Source organism: Pleurodeles waltl, chromosome 9 (genome assembly GCF_031143425.1).
Source record: "Pleurodeles waltl isolate 20211129_DDA chromosome 9, aPleWal1.hap1.20221129, whole genome shotgun sequence".
Taxonomy (NCBI): Eukaryota; Metazoa; Chordata; class Amphibia; order Caudata; family Salamandridae; genus Pleurodeles; species Pleurodeles waltl.
This window is the reverse complement of record NC_090448.1, coordinates 314,113,239-314,138,980: the sequence shown is the minus strand read 5'-3', so window position 1 is coordinate 314,138,980 and position 25,742 is coordinate 314,113,239. Positions and strand designations below refer to the sequence as shown.

Here is a 25,742-nt window from a genome sequence, read left to right as displayed (position 1 = left end):
TGAAGACACCAAGATCCTCATACGAAGAGAGCTGTTCTTTCCTATGGTATTAATTTAACAAGGGGTCCTAGGGTCCAGAACATTAGGATGTGGTGATTTGAAAAAAGAACAGTCCTCTCTGTACACTCGTGATATCTGTTCACTTGTTTTTCAAATGATAAAGGAGTCTCCATACATTTGTGGTCATGCATTTTTTGAACATGTTTAAAATCTGTGCTCTATGGATTTGGATGCCCACGATGGCATCTTAAAATCTAGTTACTTGGTAAGCAATTGTTAGGGTAATCATCCTGCTACCGGTTTAACTTCATTAGAGAATAGGTAAGATGTCACAGCTGGGACACTGCAGTAAGCATTGTATTCCCCAAAGCCTGAGAACATGGAGGCATGTGTAAATTGTTGAAAACAATTCAAGGCCTCATGCTGAAGTGACATATTAATGCACTATATCAAACAGAGGATGTAGTGAACTGTCTGTTCTCCTTCATGCATCCTCTACAGGGGTAGCGGTCTGGAGAGGAATATAATAAGGTGGAAAAATATGTAGTATTATATAGCATAGTGTGAAGTTAGCCAAAAGGCAGTGGAGGGTTGTACAGGATTCCTCTGCTAGTATAGCTCAACAGAGCTTGAGTATATATTTCACCTTCTGTGAAATTAGAACATTTGTGACCGAGTTTGTTTGCAGTGGAATGAACAATCGGGAATGACTCTGTCCCTTCTGTTAACCTACCTTGGAGTGGAGGCCCTAGAAGAATTGGACTGTCCAGCAGTGATACTGAGATACGCCCGAAAAGATGCTCTTCCTTGGATTCCGTTACACCGGCAATAAGAGCTGAGATCTCAAGGCAAAGATTGTCTTCACTTTTTAGTAAGTTAATACCCCTCAACTAACCTTACCTATAACCTGCACAGCACCATTGTCTTCTATGCCTTATGTATTGTAAGGGGAAAGATAGTGCGTAGGCCTTTCGCACATATGTGAAATGAATCAATAGTTGAATCTGCCATTTCTGGGATTCACACTATCAGACAGAGAGTAAAACATGCAGGTAGTATTAAACAGCAGGTCTTATACCGTTGCGAGTCTTGCTATCGCATCACAGACCTCATCATGGTGGACAAGCCATGACCAAGCCTGGACAGCGCTGATTGGAATGGCAGCCACCAATCAGAATGGTCTGCTCTGATTGGTTGCGGACAGATATTCAGAAATGCTGACGCTGTATAGTTGACCACAAGGGATTTAAGATGGATGTATGGCTTTGTAAAGAGAATTTGGAAACAAAAGGTATATCTGAGCTTTTAGAGTATAAACACAGGAAATGCAAAGACCAAAAAATATATCTATTATTTAACTCGGCGCGGCCATAAGAATCACTCCATTCATTGAGTGAAGGAAATTACTTCCAACTCTAGATAATGAAGAAGTGACCACCAGGATGTGAACTCTCGCAGATTTTGTCACAACGCTTGCACACTGTTCTGGAGTTCTCTAACCTTAGTGCTAGGCAGTGAAGTTCCAGTTTTGTGCTTTGCTGTTCCAGGGGTGCAAACACAGGGTCCTGCGCATTTCTGAATCTCTTTGCCCTGCACAGGTTTTACACAAAAATGTCTTGGTCTGGCTTCTCTTATTCGTGGTCAAAGTTGACATGAGTTGCCTGCATTAGGATGTGTAAGCATTTACCCTCGTACTCGATTGTTTCTGTTATGTGGATTTAGAGCTACAGTTGTGTGTGCATCTCAAGTACTCTAAGCAGGTCTTGCTGTTCCTGTAGGGGCACATACCCACTGATTTCACTGCAACCCATTTGTGATTAGCAACGTGACCTACTCTAGTATGGGACATATGTGCAGCCGCATTAGTGTACCTGTCAGTATGGTGCTATGGTGCCCCTTTTCATTGCATGTTATTATGGACACTGTTTCCATCCTGGGATCATAACTTGCAAATCATAGTTATCAGGAGCAGTAGCAAATGTGAGCCTGGATGTCTATGTAGGGAAGCTCATCATGCACCTAGGTGCCATGAGGCGGAGGAGTTGGTCTTTAATGCTAGAATATGGTCTTCCTTGTCCTCACTCTGTGCAGACAAAGAATAGGCACCTGCCCCAACACTGTCAGATAAGCCTCAGGTGTGTCCCTTATTCTTCAGGCACAACAAGTACCCGCCACCAGCCGGGGAGAAGGTGTTGGGTGGATGTTGCCACCTGTCCCAAAGAGAATCTCCATCCACGGTAAACCTAAACTCTGTAATCTTGGCTTCTTTATGGGCTAAAGGTTTGGGGGGGAAACTCCGTTGATAACACCACTTAAGGCTAAGTATTTCAGATGCCGTGTCCACCATCAAAGGTACCGGGCATCGTCTGTATACGCCCTCTGCAAATTTTTGTAGTCTTAGTCCCAGGTTTTGGAAACAAACATGGAGCTTAGTCTCCAAGGAAGCACTGCAGGTTTGTTCACGTCAGGTCACAGAGCAAAGCATTTTTGCAGGCTTCGTCACACACATTTTGGAAATGGCCACCAGTGAATTAAGTTTTGTGCGTTCCCCCAGCCAAACGAAAGGACCAGGCAAGAACTTCTTGGAAGGAGGATTGATACAGCTGTGTCCACTGTTCTTGGAGACACAATATTTTACTGTGCTCCTTCTCAAAGAATACCTTGTTATCCTCGATCCACAAATCTTCACAATGGGAGGAGAACGTCCCGTTGTATGGTGTTTGCAGAGTTCACAGAGGAGTTACTAGTGCTGCCTGTTTGGAGTTCTTCAAATGCATCTTAAGCCAACGACGTAGAATAACTCAGGCCTGCATGCAGCTCTGCCACTGTTCCTCACATGTGACCGTAGCACCCTCTTCAGTTTCAGTGACCCAAGTACATCATTGACTTTTACCTTATGTCCCAAATGGCGGGAGACCAGTCACTCCAGTACAGGGATGTTCAGTGGGATGCATCACAAATTGGCTGCTTGCAGTTTTGGGTAGATTTGTTGAAGGGATCCGATTTGATGTCTTTACTCATCCCAGTTGGGGTAAACCGACTTTGCCAGTGGTAACGTCTTATTCCTTGAAACTCTGCAAGTTTGGAGCCTTTGTGCGCCCGATGTCAGTGACCTGATTCCCACCTCTGGAGTCAGCCCCTGGATGGAAAGCATTGAAATGAAAATATTATAGTTCCCATTGGTGTAGTTGAACTGGCCGGTTTATCAGCGATCATTCCACATGAAGAGGGTCCACACTTACTGTGGGGGGGGGGAGCATAACGTGTACCTAAGATATATACTTAGTCCTACTTTAAGAGAACCAGATTGTCTGGAGGCTTTCAAGGTTTTGCAATTTTATTAAGTTACATGAGCTGTTGGATTTTCCAAGCCTTGGGCTAGATCGTCAGCACCATTTGTTACAATACACATACCCTACGTTGAGTTCTCCTTGCACTTTTAAATTAGTCAAACCTCCTGATAGTCTTTTTAGTTACATTTGATTTATCTTTTAAGTCCATTGAACAAAATACATTTTCCTGTGCGTTTTAGTCAATAGATAGGTCCAGCTCCATTTTAATTTGAAGAGGCCCTATTTTCAACATTGTAATTGTGGAAGCTATGATTTTGGACTGCAGCGTTGAGTGCTATTGCAGCGTTTATCTTCAGAAGTGTGGTATCAGTGGTGAAGCGGGTGCATGACACTGAGTCAAGAGAGGCCAACTAAACCCCGATTATTGCTCTGTTTCACTACCACAACAACTGTCATAGGGACTATTCCCTTTGCTTGCACTGCGACCCGTGGCACCCTTGCTTACTCTAATGTTAAGATCCACCCCCATCCTCACGCACCTACCCGCCGTTATACTACATTGATTCTGTGCAGCAGCCATTACTGCTCTTGATCAGAGGTGCACCTGAACCCTCACTAATGCACCTTAATCCGGACCACATCTCTCCTCCTTAAATCACAGATTAATGATTTACAGAATTGTGACCGGGCGTGAAAGTAGCTCATACAACTCAAATTTGTATTACATGTGTCATTTTGAAGTATCTATTCCTCCTAATGATATGATTGATCAATTCTGAAGGTAGTTTGATTCCTTTCAAAATATCAGAGAGCTCTGACATTGAAAATATTCTGTAACATGCAAACCCCCCCTGACGTTCAGGTTCTGGAACTCCAGTGTAAGTCGATTCTCTCCCACAACACCCCAGTGTTTAGGATCTGGCAGCCACACTTATATACTTCATTGCAATTAAACCCTGAACCACAGCTCTCCTTCAATACAAGAAAATAGGCCCACACCAGGTCGTTCATTGAAACTCAACCGTGACCAACAGCACTGCCTTGTCACATGTACTGGGAAAAACACTTGGATCTTTCGAATGTGCCTCAACCATAGCTCACAGCACTCCTGCAATGCAAGTAATGGGGATCACGCTTGTCCTTCATTGTAATTCAACCATGATCAACAGTGTTCTCGCTATTCGCGAACAGGGAACCATCATTTGTCTCTTATTCTAACTCGCTCTGCACCCACAGCACTCCTATGACGCCAGTACTGGGAACCAAAATCGGTCCTTCATTGTAACCTAACCCTGACCCGCACCACTCCTGCAATGCAAGCATTTGGAACCACACTTAGAGATTTTATTATAATTCAGCCCTGACCCACAACATGCCCGCTGTTCAAGAATCAAAACTTGAGCCTTTCAGTGCAGATCAACCCTGACCCACAGCATTTCTGCGATGCAAGCGCTAATAACCACGTTTAGGTCCCTCAGTGTAATTTAGGGCTAACACACAACACTCCAGCCGTTCAAGAACAGGCAACCACACTTGGTCTATCATTCTAACTCACTCCTCGCCCACATCACTCATATAATGCTATTACTGAGATACAAAATTGGGTCTTTCAGAGTACCTTGAATCTTCTCCTCCTGTTAAACAGGAACTGGGAGCTACAACAGGGGCCTTGGTATTTAAAACACTTTTACAATTCACCTTTTTAAGTAGGAGTGTTGTTCGCTGTGTGTGTGGATTCCTCTCATACTAAAAATTGTGAGAGAGACTCTTTGGACTGTCTACACAAAGGGCTGACCCGAGTACCAGAAGCAATGATTGACTCCTTTCTTTTCTTCTTCCTAGGATCATCCATGAAGACGGATACTCGGAGGATGAATGCCAGCAGTACAAAGCCGTAGTGTACAGCAACACTATCCAGTCCATCATGGCCATTATCAAAGCCATGGGAAACCTCAAGGTGGACTTCGGAGATGCAGCCAGAGCAGTATGTGCCCTTTTTGTTTCTTTTCTGGATTGCTTGCATTAGTGAGGTTTTAGTCTTAAAGAACTATCATCATCAAATAGAATATTACATTGAAAAGGGTTCACAGAGGAGCAAAGGTGCTTTATGATATAGGCTTATAAAGACCGAGCCCTAGAGATGAAAGACTCTGCAACATTGTAGCCAGAATCGAGTGCTCCACCCAGCCCTGGATTGACAGTGTGTCTGCGCCGGGTCCCAGGGGGCTCCATTCCTTGCTCCAGAAGGTGAAAAGTCTGCATGTCTAATACAAGTCTCTAAATTATCCTGTCATGGAGATAAAAGCTTCTGTATCCTTGTGCTTACCAGAGGAGCTATACAGCTCTAGAAATAACCTCTGTATCGCTGTGCTGCTAAAAACCTTAGATGTGAAGTTCTCTGTACCCTATAACAGCCCTCTAATCAACTCACTCTTAGGGATGAAGGTTGTTGTCTCCCTGCATGAATCCACTTGGTGAAAGCATTTTCCAGGTTTTTATAGCAAAAAATGGGCCAAAATCCTTAGAATGCTTCACAGGAGAACCAGGCATTATAGGTCTTTTGATTGTACTAAAATTATATGTATTCTACTCTTATTGGGCCTTTCAGTCAGTCCCCTTTTATCCATTTTTGAGTCATTCACATTTTTATTTTCTCCCAGTACAGCATACAGTATAGGGTAGTGGGTCAGCACACTTCAACCTTTGTCTAACTTCACTGTGAGTGACACATTCTGCACTTTCACAAGTACAACCCCACACAGTGTAGTTCCCTTAAGTGCCTGAGACTACTTTCTCAGCGTGTGATGTTCAACACTGAAAATCTATTGCTTTTAGCCGATTGCTATTTTTTTTTACTTAGTGCGGGTTTGACAATTCCCAGACAGAAACGCTTTGAAACATTAGGATAAAACAAGCACTGACAAAGCCTAAATGCTGGAACTCAACATCAGACCTATTGGCTTTGACAGTGCCTCTTTCTATTAGGCAGGGAGAGATTAGGTGATTCACCAGGAACCGTAGGAAGTTTAACCAAAGCATAGACTCAAAGCTAGTACACCAGTTCCATATTCGGCAGCTCTAACCTCTAGGCCATCTGTATACCAGTGTGGATTCACCAGGCTATATATTGTGCCATTTCTGAGCCTATTACTTCTAAAGGTGAAACAAAATAATGTATCCAAATACCGACAAGAGTCTATTTGCCCCTTAAAGGAGTGCTTTGCATTCCTGATCTGTTACCCCAAAGATTGAGCATGCTTCCATACCTGCGCGTGAGCTAGAAAATACAAGCCGTTCAGCTAACAGTGGGGGCCGGCGGGTTGCACTAAAGTAGAGCCTTCCCGTCCTGCTGATATCTGTAGCAATTCAGCCTACTGAGGCCTGGCCAGCAACCCAACCCTTGCAGTTGTCTAGCTCCTACTAAGTGTAGGAGGCTCCTGAAGACGAATCTGACCCAAGCCCGTCACATCCTATGTCTCTTTAACAGATGCGCGAGGCAGTCACTTTGCAAAGCCAGAAACCACTATTGCAGCCACTTAATCCAATCTAAGAGGTAGAGGCTATGCCTGTACTCCTCCAATGAGCCATTGAGCCCAGGGGATTAACGTCTCTGTATCTTTCTCCATACCCTAGGCTGTCTGTTCTTTGAGATGTCTCTATTACAGTTCTCTGTACTCATCCAGTGCTGGCTTTAACAACTATATATTTGGTATCCCTTGAACCTATGCTGCTTTAAGTAACATTGTGTGATTCCCCGAGCCCACTTAACAAACTTCTTATATCAGAGCTGGCTTGTTTAATCTTTCCCTTAATTTTGTGTGATTATTAGCAGACGAATCGTTAAATACAACATTCTCGTGTGTCCTGTTATAGTGAAAGTGATCTTATTTGTGTTTGCATAACAATTAAGCGTGTCATCGTCGAATATTTTTAGACCTTTTCATGCTGGATGTTTTACAAGTAATTAGTTACAGTGCCTGAATTATAATGGATTAAGTTACTTGAGCAAACTGTTAGTGCTGTTCTCACATTTTCGCGCTCTCTCCCATTCTCAAGCCGTAGATGCTGGAGCATCCTCGTGATGGGACCAGAATCTACTTCCAAAAGCTGTTTAACAGAGCAGCAAGGGCATGTCTTCTAGAAGCACACCCCCTTCATCTCCCAGTGCTTTACATCTTCACTTCTTATGATCATCTGTGTGAGGGGGAACATGCTTGTCATACTCAGCAACTTCCTACGCTAGTTTGCTGGCTTGTTTTCTGATTCTAGCCTTCCCTTCCATCAGCCCGCGCAATTTATGCTTGTTTTTAGGGCATGCGCATCATATCACTGGCTGTTTGCAGCACCTGATCTACATAACCTATGTTGCTCTTATTTTGGAAATAGTCGTTTGCCACCTAGCTGTTCATTGTCTGCGACCACTGGTGCAAATATGAGAATTGGAAACAAGGTGCCATAGAGAGCATCCCTTTTGTCGATAACTCAGCATGTCAGCCATCCAGGGGCCCTTCCTCTTACCTTGTTGTTGTCACTCCTTGAACCTACTTAATCAGCTAGTGACCCAGACGAGAATGACATACCTAATCACACACACATTGACCAGGTATCTGTAAACTTATTTCAACTGGATCTGGGTGCCAGTGACGAGAATAGGTGCCAAATGCCCAGTAGTAGAACAACAATAGAGGAAGTGAAACTTGGAGGTGCCTCAATTTTTCCTGCACCAAAGATTATATTGAATTATCAGCTGGAGGGACCACTACTCTTCTTGGAACAGAACTCATGAACTGCTGTTACACCTTAGAATTGAAGCAATCTTTCCTTATGGTTGTTGTCATACTGTCATATTATCCCACGAGGCATGCCTTCATGCCTGGGTATGAGCCAGGGAATCCAACCTGCTTTGCTAAATCTCAGGTGTGGGGGGTTGCAGTAAAGTTCAGCCTACTCCTCGCGTGGACAGCAACTTTAGCAGTTCCTACCTGATGAGACATAGTCAACCCAACCCCCTCCCCCCATTGTAGTTATCTCACTGTAGCAGACTCTTGAGCTTGACCAAGAAGCCTTGTTGCAAGAGAAAGTGAAGGAGTCATCCTCCGGTCAATCTTTTGGCAAGTAGTTTTGGGGAGCTTGCTTTAACACCACTATGCACCCCATCCACAATTGTGTAAAATTGTCCTCCTTACTGCGGTGCTTGGTCTTAGAAGAACAATAGTTGATTACAGAAACTCTTGACCAGTTCCAAGCATAGGGACCTCCTGAGTCAGCCAGTAACAGTCATCTGTCTCCTCGGACTGAATTTTCACCTGGCTGTCCTCATTTCCTGCAAAGCGGACTTGGTTGGTGAACAGGGTTTACATCTCTGATCTTTCAAATTAGAATTGGCTTTATTTTTAGAGGTCTCAGTTTGTTTCCTTGCTCAACTCTCACCTCAGAACTCAACAACCGCATGCTGCTGATCCTCCCGAGTTCAGTCTCATTCCTGGACATCATGAATGGCCAGCTCCAAGATATGGGGTATTCTGGCTCATTTGAAACCAGCGGCTCCCAGAATATTGGTGATATGCATACAGCTCAGTTACATGAAAATTTGCCATTATGTTTCCATTCCCAGAAACCGTATTAAGGCCACGAAAAATGGGGAAGCTCCATTTGAACTGTCCTCCAGCCCCTTTCCTTTCCTTGACATCCTAGCACAGTGACCTTGCACCCAACTAGGCAGCACTACTATGTGCAAGACAAAGCCTTCAGGAAGCTCTCATTTGCGAAGAGGGCAATTATGGTCATCTGTTTATCAGGAATAGATAATTGATCTTGAATTAGATAGGAAGAACCTGTCCAGCCCCTTGGAGAAGGTCTTCTGTCAGTAAAAAATCAATATAGCAGACAAATCACTGAGTTCCATCCAAACAGCACCAGCAAGGCCAAGCCTTTTTTTCCTAGCCAGTAAAAATCATTTAAAGCCAGGGTGAAGTTTCACTCCTAGCCTCCAACACCTGCTTGTTGTTCCTCATGCTTAGCCTATCCAGTCCAAAATGAGCCACTCGGTGTCACGTCAGTCCCCTAGCCTCTAAAGAGACAGGAACCTGGGGCATTCTTCTCAGCCTTATTTCAACTGGTTCACTTAGAGGGGTGAAGTTTTTTTCTCTTTACTCTGAACAAAGCATCCACATTGCCTATGAGCATGGTTCATCTAATTTAGTAAAGAACAGCTATCCGTTAATGCTCCCACAGCCATCTCTATCCATGCCACATCCACCCCAGTTTGGCATATAGGAGCTACTGCAGAACATTAAGAGGTTCAACCTTTCTGGAAAAACATTGCACCTCCTTTCTGGAGAAATATTGACTGCACTATATCAGATCGGAGGTAGATTTTTCTCCCACTACATCGATTGAAAAAAGCTAAAGACTTTCCCTACATTTCAGATTTTTATTATTTCAAGGACAATCGAAGTTCAGGTTGCTGACTCCTGACCAGGTCCTTGCAGCTCTCCAAAACAACGGCTGGCTGTGTTTAGTGACACTCATGGCACTTACATCTTTATACCCTTCCTTCAGGACGACTGGAAATAGCGGGAAACAAACTGTGGGTGTGGACAGCTTGAGAGGGGCATCCATTTAAGCTTCCACAAACCCTCGCATCTCTGAACTCCACTTTCAAGAGGTGTCTCGTAGATGGAGAGAGAGGGTCTGGGTTTATACAGTTATGAGAAGATGTTCATTTGGAGGTTCCTGTAAACTTTTCTTCTGATCCTTCCAATTATGGAAGTCCTCCAGAAAAACTCAGCCTGCCAAGCCTAATTTTTTGACCTCTTACACCTTTTAGAGAGGGTACAAGTGGGGTACCCACAGGAGGATTTGCTGGTCAGTGAAAGTGGGAAACCTTACACCCTCTTACAGACTACCGCTCAGCTTGAGTGTGTGGCATCTGAGCTAATCTTTGCCCATGTTGGCCTCTCTTCTTCGGTCTTCGATCTCCTCAATTCAGCCAGTAACTCTTACACTAAAATACAGTATAGGTGCAAATAGCTAAAGTTATTTTATTAAGTCTTACCAAATCACATCAATACAGTCAGTGTATCATACCATGCCTTTTTTAGGTTGAGCCTAGACAGCGCGCATGCGCTGTCTGCAAGAAATGCTGTATTCAGTCTATGGGCTTTAAAAGTGTTTAGCTTTTACAAGTTCACTTTCCCTCTAACCACTTTTTTTTTTTTCCAACCCTGGAAGAATTTTTACTTCTTTCCTTGTCAGGAGTAAATTTCTAACCTTTCTCAGTATGGAAAACTATTAGCGATTAGGGAAGAGCTGGTGAAAACCCTTAAAACATGCAAGTTAGAGGTCTGCGCAGACTCAAAAGGGCATTCCAACCCTGGAACTTTTGCTTACTGCTACCTACAGCACCAGTATGTAGATCTGCAGAAAAGTATCAAGCTAAGGAAATTGCTAATTTTCAAGCCCTAATATAGCATTAGCCCTGGCATAATCAGAGTGGCTAATTTCAGAGCTCTTATATAATGAGATTGCTGCCATAATTTGTTGCTGCACTACATGACACCAAAGGGACAAGTAGATGGTTGTTTTTTTTTTTTTTTTTACAGGACTTGTAGATGTATGAAGCAGCCTGTCCATGGACAAGTAGATATTTTATTACATTCCACACCCCTAGCCTATACCTCTACCTCCCTCTCTACTTCTACCTCTCTCTCTCTCTCTCTCTCTCTCTCTCTACCCCTCTCTCTCTATCCCTCTCTCTCTCTACCTCTCTACACCTCAACCTTTTTCTATCTCTACCTCTCTATATCTCTACCCCTCTCTGTCTGCCTCTACCCCTCTCTCTACCTCGACTCTTCTCTCTACCTCCACCTCCCTACCACTCTCTACTTCTCTACCTGACTACCTCTGCCTCTCTACCTCTACACCTCTATCTCTCTACATTCCTCTACCTCTGTCTACCTCTACTTCTCTACACCTCTTTACACCTCTACCTCTCTACATTTCTACCTACACCTCTACCTCTTTACCTTTACCTTTAACACTCCCTCTCCCTACCTCTAACCCCACCTCTCCCTCTACCCCTCCCTCTACCTCTACCCTTCTCTCTCTCTCTACCTTTCTATCTACATCTACCTCTACGAATCTACATCTTATCTACCTCTCTAATTCTACAAGGAGGATCTGGATGAACTGTTGCACCTGTTCCCTCTGGTTAGGTGTTCCTTTGTAACTCATAATCTGAATTCTGTGCCGACCAATCCCATGCTGTGTCTTAAATACAAAGACCTCCTGCAAACTTAAGCTCTGCCTTTGGAAAATTTCCTAACTAGTTCTCATATATTCTGCTGGATGCATAAGTAAATTCTGCACGATGTTGAAGTAAAATTCAGGCTGTAATATGGCTCTGGACCAGAACTATATTCCATCAGGACCAAGTGGTTTTCACTAAGCATCCATCATTTGTCAGACTATACTCTTTTCTCACTTTTCTGAGATAAATACTTAAATTCTTGATGCACTGCTAAGTACCTCCAGCCTGCAGGTCTTAACAGTGGTCTGCAGCATCTGAAAATGGTACTGGAGTGGGGTCTGTGAATAAACAGTGTTTCAAAGGCTCTCATTCATTATCTGCCTTTCCAGTTTGATTAGTAGGCCGGGCCTTGTACCTTGAAATAGATCAACCAACTACAGCTAGAGTTGATGACCAGTTGAATTTTAAATAGGGACTGGGCTGTACAGAGAATGAAAATCATTTGCAGGGAACTTGAGCCCCAAAATGATTATTGAATGCCTTCACTGCCTTTACTAAAATTTCTGCAGAATAAGGTATTAGGTGTAGCATGTAGAAATATAGAACGATTTCACACTGTAAATAGGACTCTTCAGAAAACGGAGAAAATTGGAAGTACACACAGAAGTGTATGTTTGCACTGACTGTTTCTAACACCAAACACAAGGAACGTATAAAGAAATATCATTGTTTTTGTTGTTAAGATGCTTTCTAGAATCTTTTTGGACCTCGGAGTCCCAGTTCTGTGATGCTGTCACCTTCTCTTCTCTGACTGAAGCATATTTCTTAACATTACGTTCTGGTAGTTTACCAAATTCACTAAGCCTATAATGAAGCTTTTACCAGAGATTCCCATGGTAGACAATTCATTCATCTACGTCTACATAAATATGCTCCTATTTGTCACTCTTCTATTTAAATTGCCCTTGGCACCGTATTCACTATGACTGTGTTTGCTAGCTGCTGTATGGCTGCAATACAAGGAACTTCTAGGGCAAGTGGAAGCCCGGTGTAGTTCATTTTTCCAACTCTAGGCAGCTTTTTTACCTAATCCACACACCAGCTCTTTCGTGAAAGGTAAACTTTAGTTTGTAAATGTGTGCCCTTAAGTTATTTTATCAAAAACCTTTATCGTGTAACGCCATTTAAGCTAGTGAATTGGAGGAGGCCCTTTTACGTGTTTCCTGTTACCAAGATGCTTGAGAGCCATCTAAAGTGATGCTAATTGATCTGTCGGTCTGAAGGTACACTGACCTGGATGCGTAATCATTTTAAGCAGCTTAGAAGGCAGATCCTTGGTATGTGTTTTAGCTATCAGTGAAGTGAAGTTGATGGAAGAATGGACATTTGTTGTGAGGTTTGGCATTCTTGGGTTGACTGATTAGTAGCTATTTCTAATCTTAAGTAAGTTCGCCCTTCCTTCAACATTGTTTTCCCTGTGTAACTTCTAAGTTGCTCTCTCTCTCTTCCTTCCCTCCCTCATTGCTTCCATCTCTTAAAGAATTTAGGGCCATATGTACGACCACTTTTTCCAGTAGACACAGAATGGGTAAAAACCTTTGCTACATCTGCCCTTAGTCACTAACAGATTTATTTATTCATTAGGTTTACCATTGTGCATCAGCCAGAGTTACATTTGTAAAAAGAAAGTAAGTGCCGGTGCCCCAAACCTTTCCTAGAAGCTTGCTGCCTAATGCCAGTGTTGTCTAATACCTGTGAGCCTGTTCTTGATTCCATCTCATGCCTCTCTTTGCCAGCACCCAACGCTTTTCTGTCTCTTTAATATTGCAGGTTCTTTTTTTATTTGTGCCTACTTCCTTTGTCACAGTTTTCTCCTCCTTTCGCTCTTTACTTCCTTTCGCTCTTTACTTCCTTTCTCTTTCTTGCTCTGGGACTAAGTCTGATGATGAAAAATAAGCCTGGGTTGCCACAAATCAGTGCCAACGCCAACCACCTGTGCAAATTTAGAACTGGCAGTAGCTCTGCCTGTAATTTAATTTCTGTGAATCATGGTATCCTCATAAATTCTACCTCTGCAACTTCAACATAGATGTGATTGGTAAGTTCCGAAAAATCAAAGTAACATTTCCCTTTCTAGATCTCCCCTGGCCGTAGAAGAGACAGTACTATACATCAAAACTGCAGTCTCTGCATCTTTTGTTATCATCCCCCTTTAAACCCTTGTCTGTCAATTTATCTAAATAGTCCCTACGTTTGACAATCCTTTTGGGACACACTTGGAGGCTTGGTATTGTGACCTTTACATTAAGGTGAGAGTCAGAATGACTTTCTCACGCATGCAGCACATATCCATTCCCGCCAAACTGGTTTCTAGAAGCCAAACACATGACCAAGTCCACACTGTTCACATGACGGCATTTGGAAGCTGGTTGAAGTTTCCTATCCCTACACTAAACTATAAATGAAGCAGTAAGAAAGTCTTGGCATACCACCCAAGACAGATTTCTGCCTGTGCCCAAGCCGGCTCACTTAAATGGTCGAGTCAGAGTCTCCTAGAAGGCATGAACTCCTGGCGCTTTCTTGTTGCACGGTATGGTTTGTTGTGTGCACGTACCCACTCATTAATCCACTTACGTAGGTAAATCAGGAGAGCTGTGCCTTAACGCCTGTGAGTAGTAATGATGCCTATAAATACACCACATGAATGGATAAGACCATGTTATGTTGTCCATATGAATCTTCAGCTTATAAGTGCTTGATAACTCAATACATTTCCTCCGAATGTGCTCTGTCATTGATTTGTCCTGGACTGGATCCATAAAAGACGTTTCCTCCCAAGCTTGCTTCCTTCTGATTGCTATCTTACTGGGAAATCTGCTACCCTGAGGCAGAAAGCAGAGTGTGATTTCATCATTCTGTGCAGATGGCCGCATGACAGCTTCTTTTTGCCGCCATTCTCCTTTCTCCATCGCTCTATTTGGACTTGGAAATTGATGTGTGACAGAGGTGAATTGCTGAATTTTTCTCATTTTGTGTTTGCGCTTGACATGCCTACTTCATGTCGGCTATTTGAGTATGGTCCAATGTGTGCGTACTTTTCCAGCTCGATTTCAAAGTCTGCTTAGATTCCCACAGACCTGTTTAACTAGATATCTCACCTCTTCATATTTGAGCCTAAAGTGAGTTTAAGACCTTACTTCCAAGCATTGCCTCATTTGCTTCTTCTGTCTGTACTTTTGTAATTGTTTTTTTATAGAGCAGCAATGGCATCTTACCTTGCATCATCGCAAAAACAGATAGTTTAAACAACTGAAATAGAAAATGTGCAGTTCTGAAAATACATTTCTAGTAAAGAGAGTGCATCAGGGCGTAAACATGTAATGAGTTGTGGGTGCGTGTCCTGCAGTACTTTCATTTACAGATGAATCACAGACTATAGAGCTGACCAATCTGTTTCTTATTTGGTTCCTTCCTACTCTCTTCTCGTTCCCTTCTCTCTCTGCTTGCTTTAACTTTTTTCATCGTAATATCTACAACTCCTATTACTTGCAAATTGTGCTATAGGGGAGGAGTAGTAGTTTAAGGGGTGCAACCCATTGGCCACCAGTTTTGCCCTGGTTGTAGTCTAGTAAACAAAGATTACTTACTCACTTTAAGTTTGAGAATGTGAGAAACTCGTAAAAAGTTGGCTTAATCAAATTAATTTCTTGCAACTAATGGTGCAGTAATTATTTTAAAAGGTGGTTTGTAAAAATGCAGAGACGCGTTATACCAGCAACAGATAATCTGATGGTGGTGACAGGGTTTCAGAGGGAGGCATTAGCTAATAAATAAGCCTGATGTGATGAAACCCAGCATGAGGCAAAATGGAAGTGGATCCTGGATAACCTCGTGTGTCCTGTAATAAGGTATTAAAAGTGATTTTGCTGCTCACTAAAAATTGTGCAGGAGAAAGACCGCAAGGAATAATGTTACCTGCCGAGTGAGCTAAGGCATTCTGGCTACAGAGCTGTGGTGAGCCATGATTGAAGCAAGCCACTGACTAACTCATTATGTTACTCAAACTTTACCTTCACAATTTCTTAATTTGCAAGACTTTCTGGAGAGAGAGAAATGAGAGGATTCATTCAAGAAGTTTGGGCAGTGTTGGCCCATGACTTAGAAAGACGACCAAGTCAAAAATTGGATAAAAGACTAAAACAACCAAGGCTGATGCTTGTGTAAGCCCAAGTTATTTTGATTCTGGCGTTCACTTATTCCTCTGTAGCTTTATAAAACTTCTTGATCCAGATTTATTTGTGGTGCTCCAAGGGGTGGAAGTCATGTCTTGGTGTTCTCAGGGTGCAAGATCATTGAGAAATGACTTGCATTCGGACCAAGAAAAATGCCATCTTTTAAAATGGCGTTAACAACTGTGTGCAGTTCATCAAAGGCAGGGACAATAACACATTTGTAATCTTTGGACAGTGTCTAGTCAGGAAGACAATGCATAGGGCACTATTATCCTTTCCTATCCCGGAAAGAATGACAGAATCCCAGTAAGTTGGTACCAAGCCCACCTTCTGGATGTAAGATACAAGAAAATTGAAATAAAAGATTAAATTGAAGACTGGTGGCTGTGGAAGTAACAAACAGATGCAAAGGAAGAAGAGGGCATTAGTCAGCGACATAACCTAGTGTTGAAAGCTAGTTTAATCCCTGTTGACCCAATCCATGAAAAGCAAATTATAAGTCACACAGATCAAACAATGGGATTTCAATACATGCTCAGTTCTTCCATATGGGAAGGTTTAATTATCACTATCTTTCATAAGGATGCATGGCTGACATGGTCAGTGTACCCTGTGCACTGAAAGGGACAAGAAAGGGATCAGTGGGTGGTTGCAGGGGAATCTTCCTTTTCTAAACCTACCAGGGATTTGTCTTTCTTTTTAATCTTCTAGTCTGCCTTAATTCTTAGGAAGCTCCTTTTTAGTTTGTGTTCCATTCTCTCAAGACCTCCCACTCTCACTGATTCAGGTTTGGAGATCCTGCTTCTTTTCACAGACGTTATCATTCTTTATTAGGAACATTGTCTCATAAATATCATGAAACCAGTGGAAAACCCTTAGTGCATTCTGAGACACAAAATCAGAGCAAAGCCCGAGGCACTACCAATAAGTGTTTCAGCCTGTTGCTTCCACATTGAGAGTTTATATCACTGTTGTAAGACATTTACCTATATATCTGCCAAGAATGCATGACTCACTTTAATGTTAGTCTGTTTCTATTTGAGAAACAATTAAGCAATACGTCTGCATGGTAACAGAGTGAGTCACATTATCAGATACTGCTTTTCATTGTCATTCAAAAATCTACCCAGTATCTCCTGTAAATTCTCCATTGGAAGTCTCTTTTGGACTCTACAACTTCCACTGCCACACTTATCACCTGAGTGATAAGTGAAGGAAGGATGTTCTGTGATGGATGAGCAAGGAACTCCAGGTGTTGCCAGCTTCAGTAATCTACATTATCTTTCAGAAGGGATAACATTTTTCTGACAAATCTTTATCCTTTTTCCCCGTGAAGATTTTGGTTTACATTAATGATCAATTTTTTTTGTATTTTTTTTGCTTCCCCAACTTTGTGCAAATTCTAACTTATTCTCTTGTACAGAACGTCAATAGCTTGTATACCTAGAAATTCTTAATTGTGAATCCTAGGTTTTGATGAAAGATCTATAATAGAGGATTCCTTGTTAGGGGAGGTGGGGGGTGAGGTTGGTATATGAAAAAGGAAATTGTTTTCCTGAAGGCATTCATCGCAACTGCTACTAAACTCTGGACACTGACAAAACTCAAGGACTTTACTGAAAGGTTGTTCAGTTTTGAAAAATCACTGTGTCAAGGTAACATCCATGCTAGGGCAAAAAGATGATATGGATGGATGCCAGAAATATGATGTGGATGGATGCTGATCAGCAGGCAGTGAGTTCAAATAGTTCAATAGAGAAAACTGTTAAAGTAAATACTGAGATGGAAAAACCCACCAAAAGACTTGTTAAAAGAAACATTTAGGAAGGAAGTACACTTTCATCCATGGATGGGCACCTAGAACATTTTTAGAGAGAATGAGAGATGAGGGGGAAGCCACAATCAATTTCTCTCAGGAGTAATTGATCGTGGAATGTTGGATACTTTATAGTAGATTGTTTGATTGGCCTTATACTGATTTGTGGAATGCCTCTCCACCCCACCACCCTCACCCCTTCTCTGATATGGCTCTCGGCAGTAACCCTTTCGGATGGATTCAGTGTGTCTCTTCAAGCAGGTCTATCTAAGTCTTGGTATTTAGCAGTTGCTGAAGGACGCTGCATGTTCCCCCAGGGTTGTCATGGGACAATTTGGCTAATGTGGTCTATACCATTCCATGAATCCTGACCCTTACAGTGTTCAAAGGAGATTTGCTTCCAGCTGAGGCGAGTTGTTGCTGATACTGTTGCTTTTACCTTTGAGAGGAATAACCCGTAAATGGATCTGCTGTGAGCTACCGCACAGCTTGTATTTACCGGCTGTACTTAGCAGAGCCATGGCAACTTCCCCTATTGAAGGTTTTTTTTATTAATGTACATAATTGCTGCACATTTGTCTTAAGAACTTACTTCAATTTGTTATTTAAGTGATTATTTTATTACATAGAATGTGCAATTACATTAATTAACCCTTTTAACTATGTCAATTGATTAAATATTAAGGCAGTAGGTCTGTGGATCTCATAGCGTTTGTTGGGCCAATGTAATAATTTAGCAATAATACAATAAACATAATACATAATCTTTTCCAAACACACATTTAATTAGAAGCGAATGCGTGTGCTTCTAGAAAGCCATAACTACTGTAGCATCTTTCAATAATTCATATATTTCCCGAAACAGCAATATTAACCATTTTTCCTGGACGAACTTATCCCAATTTAATTATACAAGTATTTGTTAATAGAAAGCACCTAAACCTCCAGGTAAAGGTGCGTGGAAATCACAGCTTACCATGAGGATGCGTGGGGGCTGAAGGCGGTTTTCGGGATAGACTGGTTAACATCAAGCTTTAGTGTCTTCTGGACAAACGATTCCAGGAAATGTGGGCAGTTTTCATGACACATAGATTTAGATTAATGTGCTAAATGTGCTTTTTCTTTGTGTACATTTACAAACTTATGAGTGGGCTTAGCTAATATTTGACATTGATTAATAAATGTGTTGAGGGTGGCCTTGCACAGAATACAGCCAGGCCTATATAAGAGAATCTATGCAGGTGGAGCCAAGCTTCTTGAGCAGCAGATATAGAGCTGCCTAACAGTAACCCCTTTTATCACACAATTTCCAAAACCGATCAAACCCATTTTTGAAATTATGTATAAAGTGAATTATTATTTGTGAGCTTTTACCTCTTCGTCTATGCTGCTGCTCCAGGTTTAGAGTTGCAAATCCAATGTTGTAAAGACTTGGAACATGGCACGGATTAGATTGCTTTTTGCTGTATTGTCTAATTTACTACCAACTTCTCAAACCTCATTAACTGATGATGTTTTTGTGGTCACTTTGGATGACTTCCCTGCCTCTCCTTCCTCCCCCTAGGGATGGCCGTGTTTTCATTGACTTCGGTGAGAGATCGACTGCTCCAGCATAATCTAACATGATTCTTTTGTGGTTTTCCTGGTGTTTGTGGAAGGACTTGTTCCCAGTTCTGGTCTACATTATGCTCCTTCTGGGAAGGGCATGTCTACATCTTTATCTAAATTCACCTCAGTTTGAAGGGACATATTGTAGAGACACCTGTCTAGTTGTTCAGACTGCAAAAGGCCTGCACCATCATTCAGCACACTAAGAATTTAATTATGCGAACATGTGATTATCCAGTAAATGGCAGCCAAACAATTCCCACAGGTGCCCACACCTTTTTTGGCTAATATCCTATTCCTTCTGCAGGAATTTTGCCTCATGTGGTCTACACTCTGTCTAGTGGCATCTTGTATAGTACATCACAACTGTTTTGGATGTTCATTGTCCCTCACTAAGGCTTAAAGTTTGTGCGCAGTCTGTGACAGCATTACGGCTTCGAATTTGGGGTCTTTGCTTCTCCTTAAACTTGCCATTATTGGGTGGAATCCACACTGTGTCCAACGGCTGCCATTTTCTGGAATCCACTGTGACTAGCCATTTCTGTGGGAGTCTGTGCTTTGTACTGTCAGTATGTCCTCAATAGATACTGTATACGGAGGAAAGCTTTTTTTTTTTTGAGTGAACGTAACACCCAGACATTTGGAGTGGTTCTGTGAAATTAGCATGTGCCTCCTAATTTATAGGCATTAAAGTGAGTACCTATGGGTGCTCAGCACTCGCCACCACAGTCCAGGACTTGCCCCCCCAAATAAAGATGCACGTGGGACCACATCTTTCACGAAGGAAGACGTGAACTTTAGCCTTGTTGGAAAAACACTTAGACATACCTTGCAGTGAACATCTGCAGCTGTGAGCACACAAAGATTGAATGAGCTCCAGAATTTTCCTCACAAATGACTTTGTATCCCATCCTTTGTGACATAATGGGTGACGTTTTCAATTATGAAATTGGACATTAGTCAGAAGTTCTGATGTTTGCCTGCCTTTGCTAGAGAACTCCATGTATAGAAGACCCAAACATATAATTTTGCAAAAATGCACTATCAACTTTACTTATCTTGTTTTGTCAATAGACCTGACAAGAGAACAAGGATCTAAGTCTGGGGCTGAACACTCATCTTTGTCTTCGGGCACCTGATAAAGAAGTCTCCCAACAGAAATGCTTTTAGCGTATATGGCACAGGAAAGGTTGCATACTCCAGGATCTGAAGTTTTTTAAAATATATTTTTCTACACAAATATACATTGAACAATGTGGGTGTATACCTATATATAATATATATATATATATATATATATATATATATAATACTGCAAATGAAGTGTCCTGTAACTTAATTCTTTAGTTGAAGTGCAGCTACTCTCGTTGCTGTCAGGGCATTCTCATGGCAGCTAGGGAAAGGGAGAGCTGATTTTGTTTGTCAGCTCTGCACCCAAACCCCTGCTCGGAGCACTGCATCTCCCGCACAAATCTTGGTTGTCCTAGCCTACCTTTTCCCTTCCCACCTGCACCCTTTTTGGCCCCATGCCCCTCTCAGCAACAATTGTACTGACCACTGCACCACACAGTGTCCCATCGGTCTCCCTCCCCGCTGTCGATCATGGAAGGATCCAGCCTTCTCATCAGCCATTTTTCTCCTGCAAGGATAGGGTGTCTTGACCAGCAAATGGTCTAGAGAAGCAGAGTTGTAATTTTTTACTAAACTTTGCAAGTCATGTGAAATCTGGAAAACTTCATTCTCCTACCCGTAGACCTACATTTTTTGATTTTGCCCAGCGAATAGGGTACAATAAAAACTGTGCACACATCTGTTCACCTTGCTTTTGTTATGTTGATTTGTATAGAGCACTGATCACCCTTGAAGGTGTCAGTTTGCTTGTGCAGGTTGGAGGTTTGTGGACCCCAAGGTGTACTTATATGCAGAGGTCTTCAGCTACTTGCAGAACTCAATGAGTGAGGAGAAGGCTCTGATGTGTTGAGGGAGGTTGTTCCATGCCTTGGGTGCAATATAGGAGATTGAGCTATCTTCATTGTTGCTTTTGATGATTGTGTGTGTGTGTGTGTGTGTGTGTTAGAGAGAGAGAGTGAGGCAGTGCATAGGTGTCTGGGGGGTTGGTGGAAGTGTGTGTAGATGTTCTGGCCTTGTGTTGTGTAGGGCTTTGTTTGTGTCTGTGAGAAGTTTGAATTGGCTGCTCTTGCAAATGAGAAGCCAGTAAAGCTTCCTGATGTGTGGTGTGCTGTGGGTGCTGCTGTGTTAATATTTGCGTGGGGATTGTGGGGGTGTGTCTGGCTGCTGGAGAACTGGGAATGGGTGCAGGTGAAAGCTTCTACCATGGTGGGAGGCATGGCATCAGTTGGGTGAATGACATCTGGAGTTTAGCAACCTAAGGAGTGCTGCAGAGTATCGTTGGGTGATCATCGGACCAGGGTTCCTGGTGCTGGGGGCAGTCCGGGTCAGACAGGCACAGGCGGGCTTCCCTTCACACAAGAGTTGCAGCTGCTATTACGTGGTCCTGGGAGGGGACAGGGTGCTGTAATCCCATTTCCTGTGCTGATGAGTGACGGGAAATGAAGTCCTCTTGCTTGGCTTAAGGAAGGTTTTGGTTGGTAAACCAGTAATGTCAGTTCCTGTGCAGATGGATGGTGGGAAATCTAGTGATGTCACTTCCTGTGCAGGTGGATGATTGGAGATCCCGTAATGCCACTTCTTGTGTTGATGAGTGATGGGAAATGAAGTAATCTTGCTTGGCTTATTGCTAGTTGCTAGTGCTGGGTAGGTTCCCTCTGGGCCTGACTAGAGGACTAGTAAGTAGACTTAAGGGAGTAGAGATTCAGATTTTTCAAGTTATGTATTTGTGATCCAAGCTGTAGGCTGAGGTAGCATATGCAGCCACAAATTATGTTGTACTCTTTGACATCAAATTCTATCGGAGTTAGACACTGGGCCAATATGGGCCTGATGTAGAGCTACATTTGAAACTCCAACCCTGAATTCCTGTGTGGACCTACATCAGGCATTATGAGCAATGAAAACACTGATGTAGGTCTAAATCCTGCACTTTTGAGCCTTCGATTAATGTTAGAATAGTGAGTCTGTGATGAGGCTAATCTTTCAGCGCTTAACAGAGCAAGATCCAGTTAGTAGATTTGGGGATTCCCCAGACAGAAAGCAACCTTATCCTCTGACCTTGGCTGAACATTCAAGCCATGAAAGCAAATTTGTCTCAGCTTGGCCATTTTTTATTCTAGATCTCCAGCATTTGTACTTGACTATACTTGAGTGTGTAATGTCATCTGAGACCCCTCCTTGAAAATCTCACACAACCTAATTGGGAGCCTACTTTTCTCAGCTACATTTTATTTAATGACCCAAGCCTTCATTTCTTGTGATGATTTTCTGCCATTCTAGATTTGGATAATTCGTAGACTGCATGGTGGCAGTTTACTTCTCCAGGGTCTTTCTTCTGTGTGACCTTTTTAGATTTGTTTTTCATCCAGCTGGACTTTTAGTGGGAGGATCAAAGAAATGTGTACAAGCTATAAAGATGACCCAATGAGTTGATAGCTTGGCGCTGACTTCTGATTTGACCTGCTGTGCTGTGCTGTGTGTTTAATTGAGCCGGGGTACAAGTTTGTCCATTGCTGTTCTTAAGGGGGTTGTTAAAGGCATTTTTGCCTATTATGTGGCTTTATAGTGAGGTTTGCATGTGTGTGTTGTATATTTAGGTTGGGTTGCTATGTGCATTGGTGAAGGAATGTTGTGTATGTGTTCTTCAGGTAGCACTATATATGGCTTACCTATTTGTTTGCCTTGAAGCCATGGTCTGTTTGTATATCATCAGGTAAATATACCTTGTTATGAAATGTGCTGTTGTGGTTGTAACCGTCCTAGCCAGCTTCAGGGCCTGAAGCTGTTTTATGCACATGATGCCATTAGGTGTTATGTCCAGTGGGTACTGTTGGTGCGTGGTGATATGTTGGATCTGGGAGTTCTCACTGACCATGTTATTGGTTCACTGTGATTTGTTACGTTTGTTATGTGTTATGTTTGTTGTATTTTTATTATACTGTTGATCATATGTTTAGTTATGTTGTCTGCTTTTGGTAGGAGCATTTCGGCCATAAGCATGGCCTTGTATTGTGAAATGTTTCTTTTCCACTATTCCTTAGGCAGTACTTTTTTCAAATGAATTGTGAGCTATAACAACTGGTTGTTGTTCAGGGTCGGAATGGTCTATAGGGCAGTCTGGCAGTGCCCAAACAGCTGCTCGAACAGGCCAGTTTATGAGCCATTTTATGTTGTTTCAGGACCTGTTTTGTGATCCGCAGGCCTGTTGTTATTGTTGATTTTCCTGATATTACTACAAATATTAAATGCAGCAAGCACAGCTGCATGCAGTGTCCCAAACATTGGAAAACACCTATAAAGTGTCATCTTTACAAACTCAAAACTGTCCCAATTTTCAACTATCTGATTCACCAATGAAGCCCACTTTTATTTTGGTTTCTGCTTCCATTATCTGTCCCAGTCGGATACTGTTGCTGTTACATATTTTGTTAGCAGGTGCCGTTGTGAGGACTAGAAACTTTTATGAGCTTTTTGTGTATGAATGAATTGCTTGCTAAATCCGATGAGATTGTGTTCATATTGACACCTACTTCTGGGCTGGTAAAGCTCATGTTCTTTTGCAGTACTTGGGGGCTCCCCAAATGACCTCTCAGGAGCTTTTTTCTTTTAATTGGCCTTAGGATCATTTATTTATACCCTTTTCTACTGCCTTTTATTTGACAGAGAGGATTTTCTTTAAAGTGCCTCCTGGCCTTGGTTCTCTTGAACTTGTAGCTCCAGATCCACATGACCATGCCAATGCACAAAGCCACACAGGGACAAAAGCCATTGGAGCTAACCTGTAGGTTTAAACAGGTGGCAAATGTCAGATCCTTGCCTTCTTCAGTATTACAGTGTGTGAGCATTGTTAGAGAGGGGCTTTGACTCCGCCCACACGTTGATAGCTAGGAGTGCATGCTTTGATTATGTAGAAGTTGTGTGCTTCCACAAAAAAGTGTTTGCCCTCCACACAGCTGTGAAAATGTTTATTCAGCTGCTTGATCTTCAGTTTTCAGGGGCACACAGGTGACATTGTAATGCTATCAACCTGTCTAAAATAATTAATTTTTTTTTTTTTTTTGGTAGCAGCACAGATTAGAGAAGGGCGCTCAATAACTGAAATAGATGTTTGGGCCTTGCTTGACAGTGCAGTTCTTTGTATTGCTTCTAATTACCATACGTTATTTTAAAGCCAGACATATTGACATTGCCAATGCTTGTTTCTTATAGTGTCAAGATGCCTTCATTGCAGTTCACCTATCCAGTGGCATTGTCAAGAATGTAGGACCTTTTACACTTAAGAATATTATTAGTGCTGTAGTAGTGACCTGATGTAAAAAAAAAAAGGTAAACAACTCCTGGTAATCTCTCAACAAGATCTTCTTTAATCGACCTACTTGAGCAGTGTCATGTTTCACACTCGCGCAACCGTCCCCGGATTCAAAACCACCCTCCCATTCCCTTCAGGGCATGAGCACCCTTGGACTCGAGACAAGCGCTCGAGCTCAAGGAGAATGCTCGTGCATACCAACATAATATAACACATCCCTCTCCGTCGTAGATTACCAACAAGAATATAGCAGTTTGCAATAGAATTTGAAAAGAACAAACTCTCAGTAGAAGGAAATAAGAAAATGAACAATTACAGAAAAATAACGTATTACTTTTTCTCTTCCCTTTCTGTCAATTCCTTTAAGAAAGTTTTCATTTGTTTTTTTATATATCTTACATAACATCACACACTGGTTTCTTAACCCCTCCCTCAGATAACATACAACCACTACATTCATCTTCAGCATCAGCGACATTAATTTTACCCTCATTTACGCCACCCTTCTGATACAAGGCCACACTCAGTTTATTCCACTTAGTTCCATTGGTTAAAACAACATAGAAATTGTTCACTTGCTTGACATCGAAAGGACCCCGAAACTTAGACCAACCTACGTCCATCCTTGACTTTCACCCAATCTCCAACTTGTATACCTGAACCTCTACCCGACTGTGAAATTTCCACATGATAGAAAGACCATCCTTCAACGAACTAGGAACCAACTTTGTTCTGGCCTTCTGCCGCCTCATGAACTCAAATGGTGTTTTTCCCTTGTCTTTCAACTATGTGGTACGATGAGCCCAGACCGCCTCTTGCACTGCTGAACCAAAGTTTTGATTTCCCTGCCCGCCAACTGAATTGTACCTTTGACCATACGATTCATACGATCACCAATGCCAGTGGCTCTGGGATTATAAAGTGCAGTACGGCTGTGTGTGATGCCATAAGCTAACAAAAACTCCTTCATCTCAAGAGATGTCAATTGCGTACCATTGTCAGTGATGATGGTATGGGGACAACCTTCCCTTCGAAAAATAACTTTTAAAACAGAAATGGTGCTCCTTGTTGACACTTCCCTCATAAACTCCACCTCCATCCA

The 25,742-nt window shown here is 42.3% G+C and overlaps 1 protein-coding gene across 1 annotated transcript in view; it reads left to right on the top strand.

The window, feature by feature from the left end:
- GNAI2 (G protein subunit alpha i2) overlaps nucleotides 1–25,742 on the top strand; it is a 389,314-nt gene that overhangs the window by 217,312 nt on the left and 146,260 nt on the right. Inside the window, exon 3 of the mRNA XM_069206821.1 lies at nucleotides 5,136–5,277. Within this exon, the coding sequence (XP_069062922.1) occupies nucleotides 5,136–5,277 (142 nt within the window). The remainder of the gene's footprint in view (nucleotides 1–5,135; nucleotides 5,278–25,742) is intronic.